Source organism: Malus domestica, chromosome 04 (genome assembly GCF_042453785.1).
Source record: "Malus domestica chromosome 04, GDT2T_hap1".
Classification (NCBI taxonomy): Eukaryota; Viridiplantae; Streptophyta; class Magnoliopsida; order Rosales; family Rosaceae; genus Malus; species Malus domestica.
Window position 1 is genome coordinate 3,410,471 of NC_091664.1, and position 19,058 is coordinate 3,429,528.

Below are 19,058 nucleotides of genomic sequence, written 5' to 3' on the forward strand. Positions count from 1 at the left end.
TCATAAGCTAATTGGTAGCTTATGGTGATTACAATCAAATAAAATGGTTGACTTTGAAGAAACCATCTTTGAGAAAGTCTTGGTTTCAATTAATTCGAAGATTGCTAGCTACAACTAAATGATGATTCAATGTTTGGACTAAGTTGTAGAGATCCATCCATCGTGGATCTTAGCAAGCTAGTGGGAGCTATTTGCATCTTATGAGAAAAAGATCAAATCGTTTGATTGCTTATAAAGATGTAAATGAATCTTTTGTTTACTAGGTTTACAAAAGATTAGTGAGAGTTAATCATGTTCCTAAAATTTAAAATATATATGATATATTAATTTTGGAAATGAAATGAATTCTTCTTCGTTAAAGTTATGACTTTAAGCATTCTATAAACGATAGAATGTATATGGGAGATATAGTCTATATACATGGGAATGAAATCTATATTGATAGATTTTAGGATATAATTGGATTGTATCAATCCCTAATAATAGACAAGAGATGCTGGGAAGTTTCTCATATGATGATAAACTTCAATCAAATGGACAATTCTAGTAAGACTAAGAAGTTGTTCTTCTCAAATAGAACGTACTCTTTGACTCCCAAAGAAATAATGCGTAAATAGAATCCTTTATGCGTAAGCAGAAAGGTGATTTATGTATTTCATATTGTATGAAAAACATTGATATGAGTTGTACCTAGAACGGTACAAGACGATATCAATACAAGCCCAGGATCAGAACCATGACAACTGTCAAGTGAGTCCTTAAGTATTTAAGAAATACTAAAGGATAAATTCCTCAAAGATCGAGGAAGAATTAGAGTAACGTAATGGAAGCGTAAATGTATTAGATTATGAATCTAATCCATCATTGGATGTTTCTTCATTACGAATGAAGAAATAAACAGATATCTCTTTATTATGACTAAAGAGATATTTGGATGGAAACATTAAAGTAATGACTTTAGTGTGTTCCATTATGAATGCAAGATATATTGCCATATAGAAGTTTACAACAATGTTGTTTGGATGGGAAAGTTCATTTATGAACTCTCTATTCGGTTCCAACCAGAAAGTGTATGACACTAATGGGGCGATAGCTCAAGCCTGGGAATCAAGGGCTCATCAAGATCCGAACACAAATGAGAGACTGAACCACATGATTGAGAATCATGTATAATGGTGACGTCGTTATTCTCAACGTTGCTTCTATGGATAACATATAGATATCCATTGTCTAGGCCTACTTTTCAGCCATTTATGAAATGACTACAGAAAAGGTATCATCACTGATGACCAATGCTGATTGGCTCTAGTGCAAGTGGGAGATTGTTGGAAATGTGCCCTAAAACCAATCATATGATGATACTTTACGGACATTTCAAATGTTAAACTAATCTAGTTTAACATATAAAGGGCAAATATTATTGTTTGAGCCGTCTCATATAAATGTTATATGCTTAAACGATAAAGTCCAAGGAATATGTGATTGGGAGAATGCAATCTAATGAAGTTAGATTAATGAGACCATTCTTTCGTAGACACATCCTAAATGTTCCTGATCATAGGATTACCAATTGGGCATTGACAGTCCGTTAAGATCAGTACGTACTGTGTCTTCTCTCAGGGAGAGTGACTAGTCTCGAGTCATTGGTGTGTGTGACATCAAGACAAGTACGTAGGTGCTCAATAAGAGAATGAGTTCACTGAACGTGATCAACGAAGAGTTCTTATATTCCATGTCACATGAGAACTCATGGTTGGGATAATGCAAAGTAGTCCTTTGACCTGAGGCATCACAGTTGTCTTGTGGTTAAGTCCTTAATCTTTGATTATGTCTAATTCACCCCCTCGGGGTGTCACGACATCGTTGGGGTTAAGCCACTTAGCTATGGAGACAAGTAAATGCGCAACAAGGGATCTCTAACCTTCAAACAGTTGAGGGAGAATACTCTATGATATGATTTGGAATCTCTGGCCAGAGTATGAATGAGATTGGGGAATGCGTTCCAAATCACATTCAAGGAAATCATATAAGCAAAAGATTCACATTGGATAGTAGACATGAGTAAATAAACTATCATACCAAACAATGTGGTCAAGAGTATTAGATTAGAGAAGGACCGTATTGCATTTGTAATCCCGAACTGAATAGGTTCTCTAACCTCTTCTGATTAGCTTGGGTAACCATGACATGCTGCTAGGCGTCAACCATGGTTTGTGGAAGCCCTATACGTGTATAACCACTAAAGGGAGAATTGAAAATTGTTTCAATTCACAATCGATGTAAAATGGTTTTAATCGCCCACTGCCTCGCTAAAAGGAACCTAATGGATCGCACACCATAAAAGGTGGAGATTGAAGATTAAACGGAAATGAGTAAGAATGATTAAATGGTTTAATCATTTATTTATGGCAAGGATTAATTAATATGTTAATTAATCAAACGAATAAGTTCGTTAAAGACCTCGGGATAGTTTTGGACCTTAAGGCCCAATGGGCTTCGAATGTCAAGCCCATTGACTTAAGATGTATGACAACTTAATGAATAAAGATTCATAAAGGCCCAAAAGCCCAAAAATCCCAAAGTAGGCCGGCCATGTAGATGAATTAGGGTTTTTGTTCTTTAGGTCACTTATTTGAAGGGACTATATAAAGGACTTTATAGCCAAATATTCATTATGTGATTAAGGGTTTATTTTGGGTGAAAATGGGTGAGAATTGTCTCTCCATTTTCTCTCTAAAGAGGCCAACACCTTGGAGGGTACATCTAGCAATCCTACTACTCCAAGGTCACTCATTTCTTCTACAATCAAACCTTGGTGAAGATACTTAGAGGTTCTCAATTTTGGGAACTAGGAGAACCTATTCTTCCATCCAAATCCATGGATCTAAGAAGTAAGGAATGAAGGCCTTATTTCTTTGGGTGATTAGCCTTTGCTTATGCAAAGAGGAATCTACAAAGGTATTAATCTCAACTCACTTTGTTTTTGAGTTGATTATTGGTTCACCAATCTACTAGGCTTTGAATTTCATGGTAATGTTTTGTTTTTGAGTGCATACAAGCATGATTCCGCCTTTAATTGTTAATTGCATGCTATATGATGTTGCTCAAATGAACATGTTTTTCAAAATAATTCCTTCACCCCCCTCCCTCGACCTCCCCTCAAACTTTCTTACCGGCCCCATCACCTCTGACCTCCACTACCTTGTCAACCTCACCATCCTCAACCTCTCCTCCAACTAGTTATCCGCCCAAATTCGTCGCAACTCATATTGTGCGCCTACCTCAACATCATCGACCTCCACGACAACTCCCTCATCGGCCCCATCCCCCCGCAATTGGGCCTCCTCGTCCGCATGTCCACCTTTGGTGTCTCCAACAACAGAACCGAAGTCAAACTGGATCAAAAAAATCGAACCGAAGTAAAACCGAATTGAAAAAACCAAACAGAACCGAACTGTAATTTCAGTTTGCTTTTAGTTTTGGCAAAAAAACCGAACCACTTCTAGTGGGAGGAAAAAAAATATCAAAATAATCAAAATATTACCGTGCTTATTTAAGTAAATACAAGCAAAGATGTCAGCGCTTTATTGCGGGTTTTGAAACTGTACTCACAATTTAAAACACCCATCTCCAAATAATTTAGAAACCGATCAAAGCAGTTGAACCCAAATGGTAGAAATAAGTCTTCACTTTATATGTATGTTCTATTGAATTTACATTAAGAGATTATGTACAACTAAAATGGCAACTTTCTAAGTACAAATCACAGAGTAAATAAATTGTTGCCATCATCAATTTGCACCTGATTATACTAACTTGATATTAACAACCTATGTACAACAAAAATGATTCACATGCTTTACTTCTCAGGATTTAATTTCTTACTTCACTGTTCTTGGGGCTCATCACATTCTTCTCTTGTTCTGCATTCGGAAACACTTTGAAACTTCCTTTTAAAACTGTAAAGACACAAATTTAATCAATTAAATACAAATATATTGAAACATTGAGAAGTTGAAACAATATTGAGACATAAAGAGTTCATGGAAAGATCAAACAATGAACAAATCATGATACTGTACAAAGATACGTTACAGATTGTATAGTCCCATACGTGCGGCACATTGTATTATTTAGATACAAAGAGGCATCAAAGCCTTGATGTAGAAAACACAGAGGAAGTGGGCGAGGCATAGGGGACCTTTCAAATTCTACTTCTTTGGCGTCCTTCCTCGTTCTTCCTCTCATCTTCTCTCCCAGGACCTCCACCAATATTATTAGCTTTCCTTTCTGCCTCATCCACCATCTGTCAAAATTTAAAGTAAATGAGAATATCTTTATTATACTTGCAATACACACACACACACACACGCACACATTTATCTTTTCTTTCTGCTCAGAATTATCATGCAAACAGTTTAAACAAATTAGCAAAAATGAGATCTCAATTATATAGCTTGATGGTGTTACGGTTCAAATAAGAGTACTACTCATTTGAAAAAAAAAAAATGTTTTCTTTAGCAATATATATGATGTATTACTAGACTGTAAATCTAGACTACGGGTTAAGATTATATTATTTTTATCTGAATATGTAGTTAAGTTCATATTTATTACCGTCGACGATATGTGTATTTGTTCTTGGCAAGAGAACATCTATTTGAAGTCGCGAGTCTCTTGTTATGAAGAGTAACTATAACATTCATAACGCATGATTCTAACTCGAGAGAGGTCCTAGTTTCGATTTCATTCACCCTCCCACCATCGCTGGTATGACAAAACACTCGTAAGTAATTAAGTATCAAGGAGATGAGAGATAGAGAGACCTTGTTCGTGGTTTCGGGAGACAGGGAGGGTAGAATGTCAACAAGATGTGTTCTGACCCGGTGCAAGGCATCCTTGGTGATTCCATGCGCAGCCCCAGTGACAACTTTGACGACACTCTCTAAGAAGTGGCGTGCACTGTCCAAAGCATCAGCAGGAACAGCAGCAGCTGCCAGCTTCTCCAACAGTCTGTCCTTGATGGCCCCCAAGTTCCACCTTATATGGTCTGCAGCCACAGCCAATCCCATCGACGACGGCAGCAGCAACGATGGTTCTTGGTTTGCTTTGTTATTGCTCACTTTGATGGCATGGGAAGGAGAGTACAATTCTCCTTGACCCACATTAGCATCAAGGTTTGCTTTGTTGTTTCTCACGTTGATGGAATAAGCAGGAGAGTACAGTTACAGTTCTCCTTGACCCACATCATCATCGTCACTTCCTCCCTTTGACCCATCTTTGCTTCCGTTTCTACTTTCTTCCATGTATTAGGTTTAGGTTTTTTCTATGTCAATATTTACTTTTAGGAGAAATTAGGTTCTCATCCTTCATTTTGTTACTTCATTGATTAAAATCCTATTCCTTTTCAATTTTTTTATCAAGGTCCTTGAATATTAATGACATCATTAATTATTTCAATAATAAAATATTTTTTTATTTCTAAATATATTCATTTAATGTTAAAAATGTTACAATTAGTATATTTATATTTATGACTAAATTTTTTTTTATCATATATTTTTAGTTTTAGTTTTTAAATGTAATTCTTTTTTAATGTGTACCAATTTTCTTTTCAGTTTTAATTTGTACCCATATATTAATTTATTTTTGTGTCCATATTTTTTAAAGTTTGTTTGTATTTGTACCCATATATGTTTTTTTATTTGTACTTTTTATTTTGCTAAATGTACCCATGCTAATTATATGTACCCATTCATGTAAAACTTTTTAATCTTAAAATGTACTCATTCTTAAATATACCAATTTGTTATATGTAAAATGTACAATTTTTTTTATATAAAATCTATTCAATTTTTTTCTAATCCATTTTTAAACTTATATGGGTACAATTTTTTTCTTTGATTTTAAAATGTATCCATGTCAAGTTTAATCTAAGAAATTTACTAATGCTATTAAGCCTAATATTTTTTTTTGTTGTGATTTTGAAGAATGTACCCATGTTTTGATACAATAATTTTTTTGGTTAATTTGATGAATGTACCCATGTTTATACACACACACACACTATAGTATATTTATATTCACACACACGCACACACACTATAGTATATTTATATTTACACACACACACACACACTATGGTATATTTATATTTTAATATTTTTAATCCCACAAATTATGGTTTTTTATTTAAAATCTCATTTATATAAACAACTAAAATTTCTAATTTTTAATTAAAAAAATATAGTAACGTACATAGAAATAAATTATCATATTAATTTCAGGGACCTCAATCAAAAATTAAAAACCAACAAGGTTTCAATCAAAGAAAATTCATAGCTAATGACCGTTTCCAAAGTCACCCTTACTTCTATGTGTTTTGAGCGTTGGTGGCGATTGAGTTGTCTTTGCAAAAGTGCCACCTTATACTCTCTGTGTGTTTAGAGAGAAGAGAAGGCTGAGAGAGTCTGAGATGATGAGGTTGCATGTTTGCTTGGAGGTGGATTGTCTGCCCTCCTATTTCCATACTCTTCCTATGCCCTCATGTGATGTGTGGTCACGGTTAAACCATGTCAATATTTTATATTAATTTTTTATAGAAATAATAAAACAAAAAGTAATAGGAATATAAAATGTTGACGTGGTTTAACCGTGACCACACAAACAGGAGGGCATGGGGAGAGTATGGAAATGGAAGGGCAGACAATCCACCTCCTGTTTGCTTTCCCTTGATGCTTAACACTTGTCCCTTAACTCCTATTATATTCAGGCTTGTGGCATTAAATAGATATGACACACGTATGCGTATACTAATACATGCATGCACACAAACACTTTAATGTAGAGACGAGATTTTATATGTTGGAAAATAAAGTCTTATATCCGGCGTAAACAAAATATTTTGGCTTATTATATTAACACTTCATAAATTATTGAATAAACTCTACCTACTTAATACATTTCATATTTGCTTTTTTAATTAAAAATTATCTTAACACGTACTTTCCCATAATACCCTCACACCCCACATTCTCAATATACACCTTACATTTTCTATATACACCCCATATTTTATGTACACTCCACATTTATCAAAACTTATAACACTCATTTTTAATTTTCAGTGACTAAATCTAAACATTTGAACGTTTTATTTGCTGAGTGATATCAAATCATCTGCACGTTTAGTTTGCCGAATGATTTGAAAAATGTTTAGGTTAATTTGAACGTTTTTCAATAATAATAATAATAATGATTTCAAAGCTATCATGCTGTTTCCATTTTCTTGTGCATATTTTGGTCGAACCAAGTCGACCTGCAAGAAAGCATCTTAGAATAGTGCAAGAAAGCACCTTATGAATGCCATTGACTTACTTTGTAATTAGTTCGAGGGCCATGGCTTTTGAATCATGAGAGTCATAAGTGCTAAGTCTTGAATTATGAGATTGAGAAGGACTTCAGGGGCCATGGCTTTTGCCCTCATTAATTCTACAATCAGTTCATGATCTCCCAGAAGGACATGACCATGCTATATTCACTGCAACCACTACCTAGTTGAAAATAACCACTGAAAAAAACCTTCTTTTTAAAAATGTACTATCTCATGGCACTCAATATATTTCAGTTTAGTTTCTAAAACATAACTCAGTCACAATTAAGACATTGTTTTGATGGTGGCTACATTATTTAGACCTGGTAATAGCTTAAATTGTTCCACATGATCTTGTCAACGCCAATGTGTAATTGTCTTCCTTCTCATGGTCAATGAAAGCAAATGCAACAAAAAATGTAATATTAGTTGAAGTTACCCCTACAATCTCCAGTTGTGGAAAACGATACCTATTAATCTTGTACGTGCAATCCATGATAAGCACATGTGGGAAACATTGTAAGATATCAACATTAATTGGGTGAGTCCAAAACAAGTCACTAACAACATTATCAACACCAGTAGTTCGATGATGCTCAATATGGTTGTACTTAGCCAACTTACCTAACAACTATTGCATTTCTGATCTTCCTGTTCTTTCTTTTGTCCACTAATAGTGTCTTGCGTTGTATAATGTCCTTGTTGTACATTAAGTAAATCTTTTTTTTTATGGTGTTCAAAATAACTTTGGGTTTCACTAAACTTGTAGACATGTCAACTAAAAGTTTATTCTGCTCTTTAGTTAATCGTCCGACAAAAGAATGCCCTTCAAGATACTGTGAATAAGTATGGTTATGCACCCCATACTCAACCTCCAATATCCAGTCATCTCCTTCTCCAATGTTGACTCCTTTCAACATAAATGGACATCCGCATTTTTTAGTACCAGTATTCCTGGGTTCTTTCTTCTTATTATTTGCATCAGAATTTTGGTCATTAATATCAGACTTCTTCAATATGGATCGGTACTCGCCACGTCTCTCACAAGCAAATGTTATTTGAGTTCTCTTCCTCCTTCGATCAATCCCTCATGCACTAGACCTCTTGATGACAATAACCATATTATTCTTTTTCCTTGTGCGCGAGTCCAATCAAGCAAATCATTTTTACTTTTGAACACATGTCCATACAAGATCATTGCCATTTGCCACTAACAAAATGTTTTTAGACATGCTAAGATTCCAACCCTTATGCTATTCCCTATTATAAACCTAATGCACTATGCTGCATAAAAGAATGCCAGAGTTTCCATGAAATTCACAGATGCATATTCAGTAATGAATCTTGTTACAGAATCCTTCATGGATTAAAGACTTTGGAAATCTCACCATAATTGAAGAACCAATAAAAGTATAGAATACAAGGAACAAATCTGACCATTTGTAAGGGTTTAATAATATACTAAAATTAGTTACCTTGTTAGTTTTAAATGCATTTGTGTAATTGATGACGCTCGTTGTTGCAACCTCAGTGTCCTTTGTAGAGGTATTGCCTTGTGTGCTATCCTGTTTAAATACACCAAAAAATCGTATCAAATCCTCGTTTATTTATTAAGAATCATACACCTCAATTATTTGCTAACAATCATACAACTCAATATCAATATTAGCCTTATACTTTAATCGGTAAGGGGGTGTAGTCTTATGCAAAAAATCAATAAAGCTTCTAATTTGGACAAAAAATGTCGACTGAAATTTTGACAAAAGATGTTGCCTGGGATTTAAAGCATATGTGGGTTTGTTTTCAATTCCACCATTAAAACTCACGTCGTATGTTTTTAATATTTGGTGGTAATTTTAGGTGTTTAATTCTTCATGTCATCCATGTGATCGCTAAAAGATGAATATGAACATAGAAGCTTAAATAACACAGCAAAACCAGGATTAAATAATTATTGATGTCGTCGAAATCAGTAAAATAATGGAAAATATGAAGTCTTACCTTATGTGAAGCTTCTGAAACATCGATTTCATGTCCATTCGTCAAAAATAATTTTTCTCAATCAACGTGTTAGTAGTTTCATTTGTTAGGGTTTTATTCAACAATGGAGGGTGTAAGGGGTTTTGGTAGTTGAAGAAGTTAACTAATAGGGTAAATTACACAAAACTACCTCAACTGTTGGTTAAACCACAATCTCATACCTCATGTTTTAAAAATTACAATGTCATGCCTCATCTTACAAATTTGTTGCAATGTCAAACCTCCGTTAGTTTTTCTGTTAATTTCTTTGTTAAATGTGAGCATGCCTTGATGTAGGTCCAATTCCTAGTCCATTTGGATTAAAAATTAATTAAATATTCAAAAACTAAAACTAAAATTATTTAAATATTTTATTAAAGAAGAGGGACCCACCCCTTACAAACCCATCCCTTCACCCTTCTTCCCCCATCCACCATCTCTACCGCGGGTCTGTCGATTCACTCGTTGCTGCTTAAATCTTCCCAGTCTGTCCAATCCATCTTCCCCGTCCATCTCTCCCCACCCATCTTCATTGGTGTTCCTCCTCCATATCTTGCTTCTCTTCTTCTTCCTCTTTCTCCTCCTCCTCTTCGTTTTTTCTTTTTTTGTCGGCGGCTTATACTGCATAGAAGGCATGAGGACGTTAAAGCTTTACAAATCTTACCACCATTCTATTGGGGATTGGGGACACTTGGGATTCCGTAGGAAATAAGGATAAATTGCTTTTGGTTTTCTATTATGCCATCAAAAAGCTTAGAGCTTTACCACCCATTTCAATGTCCTCCACCACTTGGATTCGTTTACAAATTGCAAAATTGTTTTCAATCCCAAGTCTCACTCTCACTCACTAAAAAAACCTAATAAAATACCCAAAACAATTTATCCCTAATCCCTAACGTTACACCCTCACCGTCCTCTCCAAAGACAAGATTGTTGGAGTCAAAATCCCGAGAATTCCCGGTTCGATCGGCCATGAACGGCGGCCAAACAGCGTGAACTATAGGTGGGTCCTATTCGTGGCACCGAGAGCAGTGGAACGACGGTGGTGGCGACGATGCTTGTTGCTGGAGTTCGTGGTTAACTCACCTGGGAAGCTCGCCCAAGAAACGGTGGTAGATGAGACGGGTGGGGAAGAAGGGTGAGGGGATGGATTTGTAGGGTTTGTCCCATATTTAATTAATTTTTAAATATTCCAAAGAATATTCTAGAGAATACGCCAAAGAATATTCCAGATTTATTTTGGAATTGGGTCGGGCTGGGTCCCAGGTTCGGATCTGGATCCAGGTCGCGGATCAAGTTTTTTTTTTTTTTTTGCCTTCTTCTCCGGTCGGTTGCCGTTACAACCACTGGAATCTGGAAAGTGATGGTTGGGGCTTCAAATGGTCATAACGGGTTATTTCTCAACCAAACTTTGCCCATAATATATCAAAACGAAGCTAGAAAAGTGTAGAACAAGATTGTACATATTTGGAGTTCAAAAAGTGGCTAGAGATGGCCGAAAAATGTCCTGAAAGGTGACTGGTCCGTCAAAAACTGGGTAACTCGTTGGAAAACTAGACAAACTTTAAACGTCCATAACTTTGTTAGTAATCAACGAAATTGAGTGATTCAAAAATGAAAATTGTACTTTTCAACGAGGCGAAGAGAATGGTACCTTCTTGATGGCTAACTCATCGTGATTTGTTCGGAAAATGGTTCGAAAGCCTCGGAGGTCACCTCGAAACTAGGTAAAATTTAGACGTTCATAACTTCTTCCATACTCAACAAAATCGAGTGATTCAAACACGAAAATCATACTTCTTAATGAGACGAAGGTAATGGTACCTTTCTTGACGGCTAACTTGCTGTGGTTTGGTCGAAAAATGGCTCGAAAGCCACGGAGGTCGTCGGAGTTCATCGTCAAGGAAGACGTGCATGCATATGAAGAGGATAACAGGGCTAAAAACACACGGAGTTCAAGTTTAAACTCAACTTAACATTCATTTCCATCACAAGCAGAAGCCCAGAAATTGAGGAAAATGAGAAAACCTGACTTGAGATTGAGAGTTAGAGCTCAAAGCTCATGGGTTCTATGGCAAGTCACTACTCAGTGCTCCGATGGCACATGCAATGGTATGGCTAGTTTCCTCTCGTCCCAGAGTTTAATGTTTCATGGTTTTCGAGTTCGATTTGTGAAGGGATTAGGGTGATAGTGTGGGTTCTCTCCCTCGGTGCTAGAGAGAGTGTGAGTTCGAGACTGCAGAGAGAGAATAAAGAGATAGAGAGAGTAAAAATCTATTTTAATAAAAATGTAAAGAAGTGGTGTATGATGGTGTTGAGTGGGTGGAGAGAGAGAGGGAGAGAAAAAGTGTGAGGGAAATGAGTGGAAAGAGAGAGGTTTCGTGACGACGAGGATTGTTGGTAAAAGTTGTTACGTAGGAGACTTCTCATTTCGGTATAAATGTACTTACTCTTCTTTTACTGCAATTTATCTATGCTTTGACATCACTTGTGTGATATGAGTTCAATCTCACTCACATGCGCACTCTAAATTAGTCACATTTAGGTTTTAATTTATGAACCCTACTGTCGATCTTTGACCGACGGTTGACTTTTGGTCAATGGATCTTAAATCATTCTGAAGCATCATTTGGGATGTGTTTTATGTAAGTTACGTGTTCTATTGATAAGGATTTTGAGATGTGTTTTATGCATTATATGGAATGATGTTGCGGAGACTTAGGTAAATTTCAGGTGAGTATTATATGATTGAATGGGTTGAGTTGCATTGGTATGCATAGATGCATTTAGAGCTCATCATTGCTGCACCTCGATGTTAGTGTTCCCGCCCGTGGCCAAGGCACAATCCTTCACATGATGTTCACCTTCCGCACCGTACGCTCACCTTGGATCCAAGTTTGATGCACAACCTTGTCGTACAGACCACAATAGGTGGTTCCGACTCGTAGGTGACCTGCGATTATTTGCACAACCTTCACGTGATCGTAGCCAGTGTTCTAAAAATTGGCCTAGGCGGTTACTTAGGCGCTGGGCGGTGGAGCTCTGACCTGATTTAGACCAAAACGTTCAGTTAGGTGGGGAGTACATCAGTGGCCGCCTAGGCGCTCACTAGGTGGCGCTAGGTGGCAGTCTAGGCGGGTTTGAATCTACAACATCCGATCTCGTACGTAGCAACAGAGCCTCGAAATTTTTTTGTAGCTCGTCTCTGTGAAGATGAGGGAAGAGAGAGAGAGAGAGATTGCCGGTGAATTTTTACAGCTCGTCTCTGTGAAGATGAGGGAAGAAAAAGTGCTGCCAGCGAACTGCAGCTCGTCTGTGAAAATGAGAAAAGAAAGAGCGCAAAGAGAAAGAAAGAAAGACTTAAACATTTCAGACAGTTTTAATTAAAAAACCATCTGCAGCTCGTCTGCAGAGGTGAGGTGTGGTCTCAAATCCAAGGTGAAAGGCAGATGGTTTTAATTATAAAAACCATGGACTGTGATGGTTTTAACTATGAAAACCACCCAAGTAGACGGGTGATGTGAAAGAGCAGTGGTGAAGTGGACGGCTTGAGTGGGTGGGTTTAAAAGTTTGGGATATTTATAGTGTGTGTGTGTGTATGTAAATCTTATATAAATTATAAATGGTTTTAACTATGAAAACCACCTAAATGGATGGGTGATGTGAATGAGCAGAGGTGAGGTGGACGGTTTGAGTGGGTGGGTTTAAAAGTTTGGGATATTTATTGTGTGTGTGTGTAAATCTTATATAAATTATAAATTATTTAGATAATATTTTTTTTCTTTCTAGGCAAGTGTATCATATATGTACATGTAGACATCGAAATTTCAGTGAAATAAATGTTGACCAATAGTTACAATTTCAACGCTCACGTGTCGCATAAATTTTACACATAGCGTGTGACTAAACGAAAAATCAAAATAAATCGAAAAAGTCATCAAATAGGACACGTGTCAACACCTGGCAGAAATGATTTATTTCATCTGCATATTATATTCAAAATTAGGCATTGGAAAGTTCTATAAATAGGAAGCCAATGCATTCATTTTGAGGGACCAATTGACATTACACCAAAACTTTGAAGCTTTGAAACTCTAAAGCTCCCAAGCAAATCTCGAAGGATCAAGAAAACTCTTTTTGTTCTTCGTCAAATCATCCTTCAAGATCAAGCCCCGACGACCCTTTGTAACCCCTAAATCATTAATACAAATATTATTTTGTACACGTGTTCTTGTCTCGTTCATCGCAGAAATTTCCGTGTTTACAAATTTGGCACGCTAGGTGGGATCTCTCTGCCTCTCATGTCTATCTTTAAATCCACAAGAAACACACATGGCATCAAGGAAGGCTCAAGCTTTTCCCGCAACCAACGCGAAGAACAAGAGCATCCTCACCGCAGGTGGTGTCATTTCGGGCATCATAACTCGAAGCAAGGCAATAGCTCTTTTTGCCTCCTCTTCTACCCCTACATCAACCCTGCCGAAGGAACAAGAGCACCCGAGGCACGAACCGGTGATCACCTTGGCCTCGTTAAGGGCGCAAAGGGAGGAAAGCCCAAGGAAGTACTCTGAGTCTTTGCTTTCTGATGTTGACTCGAGCGACATCACAGCCATGCAAGTTATGGCTACCGGAGCAACTTCAATTGAGGAACAACTAGCTCAAATGAATGAAGCGATCGCAAGGCTAACACGGACTGTGGAAGAAAAAGACTCACAAATCGCTGCACTCGTTAACCAATTAGAGGCACATCACGGCGAAAAACCCGACCTAAAGAGTAATCCACTGAAGGGATGAGCTGGCGAAGAAGAGGAGCCTCTGGCGGAGAAAGTCAAATAGAAGCCAGAGCTAGACTAGGCAATGACATTCATGGGATCTCTCTCTATCCAGCAGCTGCAGGAGATGATCGCCAGCACCATCAAGGCGTAGTACGAAGGAAGCTCGCATGACTCTGTACTATACTCAAAAACCTACTCCAAGAAGATTGACGCTTTGAAGATGCTGAGGGGTTATCAACCGCCAAAGTTCATGCAGTTCGATGGAAAAGGAAACCCAAAGATTTCATTGAGACTTGCAACAACGCGGGGACAGAAGGAGACTACCTCGCCAAGCAGTTTGTGCGCTTGCTAAAAGGAAATGCCTTTGAGTGGTACACGGACCTAGAGCTTGAGTCTATCAACAGCTGGGAGCAATTAGAAAGGTAATTCCTCAACCGCTTCTACAACACTCGCCGTACTGTGAGCATGTTAGAGTTGACAATCACGAAGCAATGAAGGGATGAGCCAGTCATGGACTATATCAACCGATGGCGCAATCTAAGCCTCGACTGCAAGGATAGGCTCTCGGAGATCTCTTCAATCGAGATGTGCGTCCAAGGCATGCAATGGGGGTTGCACTATATCCTTCAAGGCATCAAACCACGGACATTTGAAGAGTTAGCCACCCGTGCCCACGACATGGAACTGAGCATTGCTCACCATGGAAAAAAAGAGCCAATCACCAACTTCAAGAAGGACAAGGTGTCTGTCCCAAATATAGATAAAACTGGGAAGAAGCCCGCCAAGGAAGCATTCACCGTTAACACTGCGCCCATCAAGACCTCCTCTGCGCTTATCAAGATCTCATTCAAAACCAAAGCAAATGAGATAAAGAGAGGTGAGCCTTCTCGCACCCAAGACAGGTACAAAAGCACATTGAGGGAATTAGAGCAGAAGGTGTACCCTTTTCCTGACTCAGACCTGAATGCAATGTTAGACGACTTGCTGAAAAAGAAGGTATTCGAGCTACTCGAATGCAAGTGGCCTGAAGAGATGAATCGCATAAACGATCCTAAATACTGCAAGTACCATCGAATCGTGAGCCATCCTATTGGTAAGTGCTTTGTCCTCAAAGAGCTCATCATGAAGCTAGCATAACAAGGGCGAATCGAGCTCGACCTCGAAGACACGGCCGCAACACATACTACCACAATTATGTTTGGATCATTCGATCCCATTCCTCTCCAAACAACACCTGACCATTCTTATTAATGCTCAAGTTGCACGATACCTTCTGCGCAACCATTGCCTGGGGCAAGTGACCAAGATGCACATACCAATGATGAAGAAATATGGACATTGGTGACCTACAAAAAGACAAGGAAACCAAAACCACAAGCCATAAGGCCGAAGGTGGAACAAGGGAGAAAGCATCATCGCCGCAACAGTAGGAAGCCTAAAAGAAACGTAAAAATCGCTAAGCCAACGTACGCTGGGGAACCTATGGAGCAAGATCTACGCATTCCTTTCTCCTTGCACGAGTACTTCCTGAAGGACTTCTTCCAACAGTGCACTATCGTCGTCTGTCACATGGTTGAAGTAGAAATGGAAAAACCCTCAAAAGGCAAAACTATCGCCACTGAGGGAGAAAAAACTCTCACGTTCAGAAAAGGTCTGCCAGCACACTTTAGAGTCGAGGAAGCGCTACAATTGCCAAAGAAGATACGAAGAGCACTAGCAGCGGTTTTGGCAAGTCCAGACGACCACGAAGTGCAAGAAAGCAAGAACGAAGGCTTGAAGCTTCGGCCACATGAATGTGCCACATGCTGTGCCGCCGAGGACATAATCCACTTCACCGACGAAAACTTGATGCTAGGATCCAAGCCTCACAACCTTCATCTCTTCGTCTCTGGGTACGTAAGGGAGCACAAAGTCAACCGCATGCTTGTGGATGGTGGATCAGCCATAAACATCATGCCAAAGTTAACAATGACTACAATCGGCATCAAGGCGGATGAACTGTCCCTAAGTCGTCTACTAATCCAATGTTTTAATCAATGAAGACAAAGAGCGATAGGCATGATCTGAGTGGAGATGACTACTGGTGAACTCAAGTCGAGCACGATATTCCATGTGATTGATGCAAGAACTTCCTACAGCTTGCTTTTAGGAAGGCCTTGGATCCATACGAATGGAGTAGTGCCGTCCACCCTTCACCAATGCTTAAAATTCTACCGAGAAGGAGTGAAGATGATCTATGGCGACACCAAACCATTCACCGAAGTCGAATCACATTTCGCAGATGCCAAGTTCTACATGGATGAAGACATGGTACCTGAAGCTCTTCCAAAAGAGATTAAATCCATGGGTAAAGCAACACCTAAAAAGTATGAGTGGCAAGCTATGCCCAAGAAGCAAGAAGGAGAAGCTATGCCATCTTCAAGCAAAAACGATGATGAGCTTGCTAAACCTGCAACAACCAAAGAGAGTAGGACACCCTCAAATGGACCAAACAAAGTCGTTTTCCGATACATCCCAATGTCGAGAAGAAAGAATGGTCAATCTCCGTTCGAAACTAGAGCAAGCAAAGCCGATACACAGCGACATAAAGATAATGTAAAGTTGCTCAAGACGAATGCAGTTTTGCCTCTAACACAGCTAGGCAACGCTAAGGCTGCAAGACTACCACAAGGCTTCATAAAAGCTCTACCAAAGGGGGTGGAACCAAGCTTTCTCCTATCCAAGAGGACCGAAGAAGGTTTTGATCTAAACGCCTACAAACTCATGTCGAAAGCTGGGTACGACTTCGCTCCTTCTTCGAATCTTGGAAAGAAGGTTTCAAACACCCTCAACGACAAAGAACGTGACCTCACTGAGACTTAAAAGAAGTTGAAGGAGCATGGTTACAGAGTTGACAATAACAAAGTTGGACTTAGCTTCACACCAAATTCACCCGTGAAGATTTCAAGCAAAGCGAAAAATGCTAGCACTCAACACATCAGCGTGAGCATTAAACAAGATCAGGATGAGCCTAAATCTGCCCTTCGGACGTCAGTCTTCGATAAGATGAATCGTTCAAAACCCAGAACGTCAGCACTTAATCGCATTGGTGGTCAAAACCGAACCTCTATCTTCAAGAGGCTTAACATGCCAACATCCCAAAGCTCTGTTTTTGAAAGGTTGTCAAAACCTAAGAAGCAAAGCAACACGACTAGCTCTCCTCCTCGTTGGTCAGCTTTGGAAAAACTTGAAGACAACAAGAAGTTTTCTAGAAATAGGGAGACAACGTCAAAGGAAGAAAAGCTCGACAGGCTCGCAGAAAAAAATGATATTCGAAGCTCAATTCCTTCAAGGATGAAGTGCCAAGCAATCTTAGAGGTTGACACAAATGGACCACTGAAAGTAAGAAGGCGTACCATCATCCACACTGGACAATCTTCATGCCAATAATCCTAAGAGGACGACACTGAAGATGAGGTTCAAGACGTCTTCCACATCACGATCCAAGAAGGTAAAGAAGACGAAATCCCCGAAGAAGATGTCGCTGCTGCACCACCACAACTTGAGGATGGGGGGCAAGCCACGGTTGATGATCTCAAGGAGCTTAACTTAGGCACAAAAGAGGAGCAGAAACCTATCTTCGTAAGTGCGCTGCTAAGTGCAGACGAGATAGAGGAGTATTACCAATTGTTATTAGAATACAAAGACGTCTTTGCTTGGACCTAAAAGGAAATACCCGACCTTGACCCTGTCATCGCTGTGCATCATCTTGCAGTCAAGCCTGGAACGCGACCGATAAAGCAAACTCAAAGGCGCTATCGATCCAAGCTCATTCTAAAAATCGAGGTAGCGATTGACAAGCTAATCGAAGCGGGCTTCATTCGAGAGGTGCAATACCCCAAATGGATCTCCAACATCATTATCGTCCTTAAGAAATCTGGACAAATACGTGTTTGCGTAGACTTCCGGGACCTCAATGATGCTTGCCCGAAGGACGACTTCCCCTTGCCAATCATCGAAATCATGGTGGACGCAACCATTGCCACAAGGCACTGTCATTCATGGACGTCTCTTCTGGATACAATCAAATTCGTATGGCTCTCGAAGATGAGGAACTAACATCATTTCAGACTCCAAAAGGTATCTACTACTACAAGGTGATGCCCTTTGGTCTGAAGAACGCTGGAGCTACATATAAACGTGCAATGCAGAAAATCTTCAATGACATGCTACACAAAAATGTAGAATGTTATGTAAACGATGTGGTGGTCAAGACAAAGAAAAGATCAGATCACTTAAAGGACTTACGAATAGTGTTCGAAAGGTTGCGAAAATACAACCTCAAGATGAACCCGTTAAAATGTGCGTTTGACGTCACATTCGGAAAGTTCCTGGGCTTTATTGTCAAGCACCGTGGTATTGAAGTAGACCAATAAAAAATCAAGGCCATTCAAAGCATGCCTGAGCCAAGAAACCTGCACGAGCTGAAAAGTCTACAAGGACGACTAGCCTTCATCAGACGCTTCATCTCTAACCTTGCAGGGTGTTGTCAATCGTTCAGCCAACTCATGAAGAAGGATGTTCCGTTTGTTTGGGACGAAGCATGCCAAAATGCTTTTGAAAGCATAAAAAAATATTTGTTAAGTCCACCTGTCTTGGGGGCGCCTGTGCCCGGGAAACCACTCATATTGTACATCGCCTCTCAGGAAAGTTCAATTGGAGCACTCTTGGCGCAAGAGAATGAATCCCAGAAAGAAGAAGCGCTCTACTACCTCAGCTGAACTCTCACCGACGCCGAGTTGAACTACTCCCCAATAGAAAAGATGTGCCTTGCCTTGGTGTTCGCCATCCAGAAGCTCATGCATGCTTACACTATTCACTTGGTTGCTAAAGCTGACCCGGTCAAATAAGTC

The 19,058-nt window shown here is 39.0% G+C and overlaps 1 protein-coding gene across 1 annotated transcript; it reads right to left on the reverse strand.

The window, feature by feature from the left end:
* Positions 1-4,122: 4,122 nt before the first annotated feature.
* LOC139194895 (uncharacterized) lies at positions 4,123-5,341 on the reverse strand. Its single transcript, XM_070819894.1, has 2 exons — positions 4,827-5,341; positions 4,123-4,306 (listed from the first exon to the last, which is right to left on the reverse strand). The coding sequence occupies exons 1-2, from the start codon at positions 5,070-5,072 to the stop codon at positions 4,205-4,207; spliced, it is 348 nt and encodes a 115-aa protein (XP_070675995.1). The 5' UTR covers positions 5,073-5,341; the 3' UTR covers positions 4,123-4,204.
* Between the last annotated feature and the right edge of the window lie 13,717 nt (positions 5,342-19,058).